Source organism: Phalangium opilio, unplaced genomic scaffold (genome assembly GCF_054372755.1).
Source record: "Phalangium opilio isolate 3A_F unplaced genomic scaffold, DU_Popi_V2 ptg000098l_1, whole genome shotgun sequence".
Lineage (NCBI taxonomy): Eukaryota > Metazoa > Arthropoda > Arachnida > Opiliones > Phalangiidae > Phalangium > Phalangium opilio.
This window is the reverse complement of record NW_028324201.1, coordinates 2,114,631-2,124,309: the sequence shown is the minus strand read 5'-3', so window position 1 is coordinate 2,124,309 and position 9,679 is coordinate 2,114,631. Positions and strand designations below refer to the sequence as shown.

The window sequence follows — 9,679 nt, the reverse complement described above, 5'->3', positions numbered from 1 at the left end:
ATTCTATACTTAAGATACCTTTTTAATTTATATTTTAGATGTTAGTTTCGACTAAGGCTTAAGTTGCCTTACTTAGGCCATGGATTTATAATAGAAGCTTACGCTTCATGGATATTTCCCTGTAGCTTTCAGTAAGGCATTTTGATTTTAAACACATTTATGTCACAAAAATTCGCGCGGGTGGGGACTGGGGGGCTGATGACGTAGAAATTGAGGCAAACGTTTTTCTTTAGGCGTGCGTGCGCTCGCGCTATTCAAAATTAGAACTCGATCACGTGAAAAACTTCAAACCCCCCCCCCCTCTGAATTTGCCTCAAATTCTACGTCACAAACGCGCGTGCCAGGCTGGTACTATTTCAGACGTGGAATAAATGTTGTGCGCGTTTTAAGGTGAGTGAAATATCCCGGAAGCGTAAGCTTCTATTATAAATCCATGCTTAGGCAGACTATTGAGTGAGTCTATGCAATGGGTGATTGTAAAAGCTGGAAGGATAGATGGATCAGTGTTGGAAATAAGGATATTTTTAAAACTGGACCTGTGGCCTAGGTATTTTAATTAAAATAACTGTCCACGGTGCCAATCACTGTAAACGTACAAGGGCAGTGCACGCAATGTCATGGATAATTGGAATCGTAAAGTGGACTGTAAAAGATACGGCTTTGATAGTTTAAAATCGTGGCAGGTTTGTTTTGAAGTTGACTATAAAGCTCGGGTTCTAAAACGAATTGTGAGACGTATCATATAAGAATTAGTAGAAGTGTAGAACCATTTTTAACCTCGTCCTAGAAGTGAAAAATTTCGCATTTCAGGCAAATATTATTTTATAATAGATTAATACAAATAAAGACTGAAGGAACAGATATTATATAAAAAGGACTTGGTTTGTCCAAGCCTAAAAAACAAAACGATAAGAGTTTTTTCCAGTTGACTGAAGCGCGGATATTTTATTTTTCTATATAATTTTAAAGACAATCTGTATTTTACTACTCTTTAATTCAATCTCGAGATTTTACTGGTAATGGATTTATTTCCTATAAATTAATTGAAATAAAAAATTACTTAACTCAGATTTTTCATGATAAAATTTTACGAAAATGGAGTTGTTGAAAAATCTGAGATAAGATATTTTATTTCAATTAATTTATAGGAAATAAATCCATTACCAGTAAAATCTGGAGATTGAATTAAAGAGTAGTAAAATACAGATTGTCTTTAAAATTATATAGAAAAATAAAATATCCGCGCTTCAGTCAACTGGAAAAAACTCTTATCGTTTTGTTTTTTAGGCTTGGGCAAACCAAGTCCTTTTTTATATAATAAATAAGTGGGGTGGTGGTGAAAGTGTGTTTTTCAAATTGATAGAAGGGAATTTCATAAAGAAACCTCTTAAGGATTTAATTCATCTATTAAAATGGTTGATTCAACAATATGTTCTAAATCTTTGCTCTCTACAACAGTTTGACCGTTGTTTTCCGGACGTCTCTAGTTTCCCCCTGTTTTATTGTTTATGCGTGACTCCTGAAAGTCGTTTCCTCATTTAAAAAAAAAATAAACATAATTTAAAATGTATGATATTTGATTTATATTCCCCTATCTAAAATACCATGTTGGTAATCATGGTACATCTAAACCAGGGTTGCCATGGGTCAGGGAAAAACTGGAAAAGTCAGGGAATTTTAAAAATTCCAGCAAAGTCAGGTTAAAGTCAGGGAATTTTATTTCAGTGGGTAAAATTTCTGGGGATTAGTTTCTATTGAAAGAGTAGTGTAAGTTTCTCCTCGTCTTCTCTTAACACAGAAAACTCTAAAAGCAATCTTTAAAAATGCTTAGAATCGTTTTTGTATAGAAATGCGCTCTAAAAAAAGTTTCATAGACTGTTATTTATATTTAAAATGATTCCTATTCATTTTGGTGCAACAAATACATTGGAAAACTTAATGTAGAGAGTTTGTTTAATTATAAGCCCTTAAAACGTGCTGTAAAAATTTACACTTTCGGCCTAAAGGTCATGGAAAATCACAGAAAAAGGTCAGGGAAAACCTGGAAAAGTCAGGGAATTTGGTTCTGAAAATTCCGTAGCAACCCTGTAAAGCCATTATTTATTTTTCCAGTTTGTGTTGAAATTCTAGTACGTCGTAACCTAGTTGCTTTATCTACTTCATATTGATTTAACGCCTTATCCTTGTCTCATGTGGCTGAAGATTTCTTGAACTTTTCGGAAATAAATTAAGTGATTATTTACAAATCTAATTCTTTATTTTGAATCATTTTCGAATTTAAATCTTTATAAATATGTGCACAAGTATTTTAAACATAATATATGCTTATCATTCTCACATTCTATAATAATAACAACATAATTCATGGTGTGACCACTCTGTAATCAGTCTAATCCTGATGAACCGAATCCATTTATTCCTCTATCGATGTCGTCAAGATTCTTAAAATCTGATTAATTTATTACAATCCTTAGTGAATTTTATTGTTTTTTATTTACTTAACATTCTTCGAGAATAGGATACCTTTTTATTTATAAGACTCTCGAACACACCGACAGAGGGAAAATGTATTTTATTCCTCCAGATTAAACTGGTTGAACTGATATATTTTGTATATACTTTGTTAAAGTTGTTTATATTAAATAAATGTGAATATAATTTTATTTAAAGTTCAATACATTTAATTCGTAATATGAATTCCTTATATAGAGTCGTATCAAACAAAACGTGATATGGAGTTTTTAGTTTATCCTAAGCACACCGACACATTGGATCAAATTTGTTTCTTCTTTCGAATCACTTTATCTTATCTTCAAACGTGATAATAGTCCGTCACGAAACAGTTCGATTAGACGTTTTTATTCGAGTTTTTAAAAACCAAAACGTTCAATTTTACGTGAGAACATCTTCGCAAAATAGGCTTAATCCTACGCGAAATTCATTCTGCAAGTAATCGATTTTGATAGTTTTTCAAAGTTAGATGAAAGCTTATGCGGGATAAAGTTATCGGAGATTTCTGATTACCTTTGATTACCCACAAAAATGATTATGATTACTTATGATTATCCAAGAATTCTAGAAATCAAATGATCGATTTTTACGGTTTTGTACACTTAATTATTTAAGTGACTAGCCCCTCGCTGAAAATTGCTGCAAATATAGCTCTTAATTATTTCAATTACTTTACTCTCTTTATGAACGATATTAATCGCCATAAATTTCTTGATTAAGCTTTGACAGTGCAATTTTATTTATGACCTTATTTTTTATATTTTTTCAATTATGCTAGACGTACTTGTAATAGTCTTTCTGTTTCAAATGAGTTTCGAGGATTTTATCGGTACTGGGAGGTGATACTTAAGTTTAAGAGACACATTAGCATATATGCCTATATTAAAAACTATTTAACAAATGCATTACGGAATTAACTTTATTTTAAATTTGTCTAAAATTGGTTTAAGCCGTAAATTGATGCTAATATATGGGCCTGTGCGAGTCCAGTTTATTGGGGTTCGAGTCGAGTCTCGAGTCCTTAAAAAAGCTCTTATAGAATCTCGAGTCGAGTCTTTTAATTGGTATCGAGTCCTCGAGTCTTTAAGTCAGCTTAAGAACTATGTTTCAAGTCCAGTGTCGAGTCCTGATAAATTATATCAAGTCCCACTCGAGTCCAATTAAATTAATTCTATTAATACTAACTTTAATTTAATTTACATAGTTTAATTTTACATAATTTTACAAGAATTAAAATAAGTTAATTTCTAATAAGGATAAATTTTACCAGGAATATTCCTGATTTTACTCACAAGGTATAAATCTCACGGCGAAAATGACACGCAGTAACAATAATTTTAACTTTTGATTCTGGTTTGCTTAACTCCTTTAGCTGAAGTCCATTCACCTGTCTATTCTAAACTTTAAATCGATTAAACCCCACTAGATGCGGCGCTCTACTTAAAATTCCGGGTCACAAAGTAAATATTTTTGGACTTGATAAGGCGTCAAGTCTCGGTTCGAGTCCTCCTCGAGTCCAATAGTGAAGATTTTTAAGGACTCGAAATAATTTTCAAGTCCTAAAATTTTGATTTTCGAGTCTCGAGTCGAGTACTCGACTCGGGACTCGATCGAGTACTCGCCTTCATTCGAGTACTCGCACAGGCCTGCTAATATAGCTCTTGATTATCTTAACTACTTTTTCCTCCTTATAATTGATATTAATTGCCATAAATATTAGTTTTAAGCTTTGACAATGCACTGTTAAGTGTGGGCTCATTTAATTTATTCAATTAGTTTATAACTTGTCTGTACAAGTTGTTTTTTTTTGCATCCGGAGCCCTTGGTAACACGACAATATGTATAGACAAAGCTTCTAATATTATAATTGAGCTCGACAATTTATTATATAAGCCACGTGTTTTTTGCAAAGGAAGTTATCATTTGTTAAACTAACAAGTTAGAAGCTAGCCGGGTTGGACCATTATCGCGGATTCCAATTTCGGCTAGCCCTCAAACTCTATTGCTGTCGAGTTTAAAAGGTAAGTGTATTTTTAGTTTTTAAAAGGAATTCGAATTATTTTTGGCATAGAAATTAGGGTTGTCAAAACTAGTTAGCGTAACGTAAAATTAATCAATTTGGTTTTTAGTCAGACCGCAAAAGTGTATTCAATCCGATAAAGATTGTTCAAAAAGATTAGAGACAGACTAATGGCTTCGAAGCTAAGTGCCTACTTGGTGCGTACCAAGGTTTTTTATCCTGAGTGTCTTTCTGATCTTAAATTTTTGCAGCCCGTTTTTCGAGAATTATTGACGATGCTTTGAGGTGTTAGCAGGGAAGGCCCATGAGGAGTGATAAGGTTTTTTAGCTTTTCAGAATCATCTTTCCCCTAATTCTAATCGCGATAGTTGGATTCAACCAGTCGTAATTACTCACACGCAAAAGGGGCCCACCGGCCCCTATTTAATGGATTTCAATAAGAACGCAGGCGAATTTCTTGCCGCATAAAGGGATTTAACTGTTTAAGCTTTACAGAGAAGTTTTTATATGCGACAAGAAATTCGCCTACTTTCATGTCGAGTTCCACAAAACAGGGGCCGGTGGGTCCCTTTGAGGTCAGAGTAATTGATACTCCGACTTTCGCGTTATAATTCAGGTATAATAACCGGTTTTAATTGCGATTGTACCGGGGGTTCCTGCTCTGCACCACACATTCTTGATTCAAATTAAATGTCTCGAGTTTGCGAGGCGCGGACTAGGAACGCCCTTCTACAATCGTAATAATAATCGAGGGTGACTAATGTTTGAGTCCTGTTTTTTCGCCTTACAACAGGATTAAAATACTAGTTAGTCTGTTTACTTTATATTTGATTCTCTTAAAGCTAAAAAACTTTATATGCTCCCCTTTTTAACACCATTGTATCGTCCTAATAATTTAATCAACAATATGGAGGCGACTAGCTATTAGCTTGGCGTAAAACACAAATATTGGAAATTAACTATTTCCTATTGTCACGAGGCTCCTTTGCTCTACTCTTTTGCCGCATCTCTTCCCCCCCGCACCAAATATATTTCTCGCCGACAAACAGTTTTGGTTACTAAAAACAACTAATGCAGAATGTTTGAATTAGTGATATTGATTGTAATTAAACGGGTAGCTATTTGAAATGAAAAAACAGGACTTGTAGGAACTCATGAGTGGATATGGACAAAGAGAATTGACCTTAACATTATGGGGTCCCAAATAAAGCAACCGCTTTATCGTCTCCCGAATCCAAGTAATTTTAAACTACTTTATTATGTAGCTAGTTTATATGTTTAGACCCTCAATTTAATTAATCGTATCGCCAAATCTTTTCTCCTCTTCTTTGCGGCCTCTAGAAAGCGCATCTCTAAATTCTTCTCTCTCTTTATCTAAGGCTACGAGACAGCGGAAATTATAGCGTATAGTCAAATTCTTTTCTCTCATTCTTTGCCGCCACGAAGAAAAACGTCGAACACTAATCGCGGTTTTTTGTAGTGCTTTTTTTATTGTGGCAAGATGTAGGATTAAACGCGGGTACTATCCATATATTTACTTGAATTGCTTAAAAATGTATTTCATTTATTTTTGTTTTTAAATATTAAATGTCTTGGTTTTTTTTAACTAGTGTTGTACTTTTATTTAGACTTATTATTTTTATAGCAATCTTAAACCGCAATGCAAAATTCCCGTCTAGGAAGAATACAGTCAAACGGAGGAAATAGCACGCTGAAAGGTAGGTCCGGTCAACCTTAAAACGCCTCGGTTATCGCAAAGAAAACCCTGCCTTTTATCCAAGGACCTATTGACAACTTTTAGGAGAGCCTCTGTTTATTTTAATAAAAACACCCGGAAAGGTTGATATACCCTTATTAAAAAAAGCCTTAAAAAAAGACGGGCTTGAAACATCTACATGTCTGATTAAACAATGACACTCTCCGCGTGGGCGACACACTCGGGCGAGTTTTCCGTTTACACAAGCTTGCACAACCCAGCAGTAAATATTTTCTATTTAAATTTTTCGTTTTTCACTCTTTAAAGGTGACAAAACGATTGTTCCGTCCCCTTGCGGTTGGGCGCCTTTTTTTGGATTTTTTGTCTAACTTTTGGCTTACATTTTAGGAGGGCGGTTTAACTTATCTCGAAGAAGGTTTTTTCCCCGTCTTAGTGACGGGGAAAGAAACCTTCTTCTCCGAACACTGGTTTCTAGCGGCGAATACGAAGCACAACCAAAATAGTGGTAAAATTGTAAAATTCTAAAGACGGGCGAGCCTAGGCAGCTTAGTGACGGGGAAAAAACCTTCTTCTCCGAACACTGGTTTCTAGCGGCGATTACGAAGCACAACCAAATTAGTGGTAAAATTGTAAACTTCTAAAGACGGGCGAACCTAGGCAGCCCCTGGCTGGTTTGGACCAATTAAATGGACTACTTTTCATTATTGGCATGGCCAAAGGGGGAATAGCACTCTGGAAGTTACGGCTAGGTATTTGTTAGCCCCAAAGCTATTTTATACATTAAAGGGTTGTTGATGTTTCAATGGCTTTGCCAGAATTTGAACCCACCTCCTCTGGGCTATTATTAACGCTTCACAAATTTTATTATTTTGTAATAAAGTTTTTGTATTTATTTTTTACTTAAATTATTACAACTTAGGACTAAAAATATATATTTTTTAAATTTTTATGATTTATTTAACTTTCTACATTTTAGGAGGGCGGGTGTAACTTAACTCGAAGAAGGTTTTTTCCCCGTCACGGGGAAAGAAACCCCTTCAACGAACACTGGTTTCTAGCGGCGAATACGTAACACAATCAAAATTAGCGGGAAAATTTAAAAAGCAACATTCTGAAGACGGGCGAGCCTCGGCTGGCCCTGGCTTGTTTTGACTTGTTTTAACCTATTAAGTGGATGACGGCAATTAAGAGTAGAGTCAAGGGCGCACAATAGCACACTGGAAGGCAGGGATTGAACTTGTTTGGGTTTATACGACCCCTAAAATGGGTAACGCCCATTTATAGTGAAAGGTGGCATAATACCGCGCTGGAAGGCAGGGATCCAACTTGTTTAGGGTTGTTCGTGAACGACCCCCTATACAGCAACGAACCCAGGCTGGTCCAGGCTTGTTATGATTGCTTAAATGGACCATGGCTCGTTGGGTAAAGGCCCGGTTTACTACTGCGGTAACCAAATGGTGACGAGTTCGAATCCTGGCGAAGCCATCGAATCATTGACAATCTTAGGGCTCGAGGTAAGTTTTTAAACTTGGCGCCAATAACCTAGTTTTAGTTTACGTCTGGGGAAATGACGTCATAGCCGCCAAGGTTGAAGCTAGCACGCCGGAAGACGACCTTGGAACATTTACGTGGCTGATTGAAAACCGCGTGGGCGCCCGCTCCTAGGTTTTTATTATATAGACTCGCTTATTATTAGTACAAAGGGAATACCAGGCATGATAACTGTCCGAGGGCATTAAAAATGGGTCATTCCCCCCTTAATTGCCTGTTGGAAGGCTGGATAAGGTAAGATTTTTTATATAGGGTGTCAACATATCTGGGGTGGATGATGTCATGGCGGCCATCTTGGATCCTTGCATATTTTTGGGGTGGCGGCCATCTTCGATCCTTGCATATTTGTATAGTCCTTACTACTAATATAATAATCCTGGCCAAATGTAGATAAAAATCTTTCGGTAGTTGTTTTGGTAACGCCTAGCAATACAACATGCATATAGTCAGGCACTAACCCATCGACAATGTTAAACAATGGTAATTTTATTAAAATAGAGGGACCTTTAATGCCTTTTACTTTCTGTTCTTTATCTAAAGCAAGCTCCATGTTTTTGAGAGTCGACTGTTCAGATCGGTTTTTGTAGTTTTTTTCAGTTTCGGTATACCTTACAATAAATTTTTGTTTCTGTTTAGAATTTTTGGGAGTCCTTATTCGGTGACCTGGGTGTAAACACCAACTGCATCCAAAATAGCCATTGAATTCGGTTGAGTTTTGTAATAATGGCCTGGCTACAGAATCGGGACAACTACATATTGCAATAACTTTACTATTAACATATATCCCATTTCTTTTCCACATTAATCCAACATTATATAATTTTCTTAACTCTTCTACAAACGGTTCCAGAAATACCTCCATTTTTGGGTCGCCTCGACCACACCATAAACCAACAAGCATTACATTATTAACCCCATCTCTTGGTGGTAGCTCATTTATCATTACAAATATAGGCCAGATACACAGTCTACTAGACTTGAAAACAGAAGCACCATCTGTAAAGAATGTCAGCGACAAATTATTTCGATTGCTGAGGTGTTTTCCTTCCTTTGTAAGACTTTTGTATATTTCACCATCATAAATGTCTTCTATGGCATTAATGCTACCTTTTTTAACTCTATTGAACCTATAATAATTTTTCTCAGAAAATTCACCATTGTTGAGAAGGCCTTCAATTTGCGGACGAAGTTGTAAAGTGAAAAAAGTGGCAGGAACATTATTTTCTTCGTAAGGTTTGAAGCAATTTGGGCACTTTAGGTCGTCATCCAGTATTTCGGAACATTCCTTCTTGCATAAATAATGTTTTTCAGTCTTAGTGTTCTCAAAGTATTTCTTAAAACGGTAATTCGACGAAGGAACAGCATCAGAACCAAACAAGGTATTTATTAGATGTAAAATATCATCCACTGCTAACTCAGTCAACCTATGTCTGAGAGCATACGCTTGTATTAGCACAATTGCTTCCCTTCGGGTTACTGACTTTCCAACTTTTAGCTTGTGATCTATACAACCGTCAACCATAAATAAAGACTCGTCAACCTGTCAATACATCAAATTATTATCAAACCTGTTATTCATTATTAAAATAAATCAAATATTAAATTTAGTTACAGCGTCATGCATGGTTTGTGACTCTACATCACTATCTCGTCAGCTTTGCTCCACTTCCCTGGGTTCTTCTTCATCTGACGCATCATTTTCATAACGAAACATATCCCCTGATAAACTCTCTCTTTCGGATTGACTATTATCTTCAAAGTTATTGCCAGGTTCATCACTCTTTGATCCATTATTCTGGTTTGGAATATTCGTCACATTCTCAATGCCTTGTGGTTCATCTGTTGATGTGTAAGCTGCTTGTTCCAACTGCATTTCAAAT

The 9,679-nt window shown here is 35.7% G+C and overlaps 1 protein-coding gene across 1 annotated transcript; it reads right to left on the bottom strand.

The window, feature by feature from the left end:
- Positions 1-8,079: 8,079 nt before the first annotated feature.
- On the bottom strand, positions 8,080-9,423 carry LOC149633730 (uncharacterized). The gene is made up of 3 exons (XM_089851023.1): positions 9,412-9,423; positions 8,955-9,339; positions 8,080-8,888 (listed from the first exon to the last, which is right to left on the bottom strand). The coding sequence occupies exons 1-3, from the start codon at positions 9,421-9,423 to the stop codon at positions 8,080-8,082; spliced, it is 1,206 nt and encodes a 401-aa protein (XP_089707149.1).
- Positions 9,424-9,679: the final 256 nt, after the last annotated feature.

Bases quoted from the DNA above. Each gene is read 5' to 3' on its own strand.
- LOC149633730 (XM_089851023.1), bottom strand. The intron at 8,889-8,954 runs GTGAATTTTCTG...TTAATGCCATAG, and splicing joins TGAAGGCCTTCTCAACAATG to AAGACATTTATGATGGTGAA.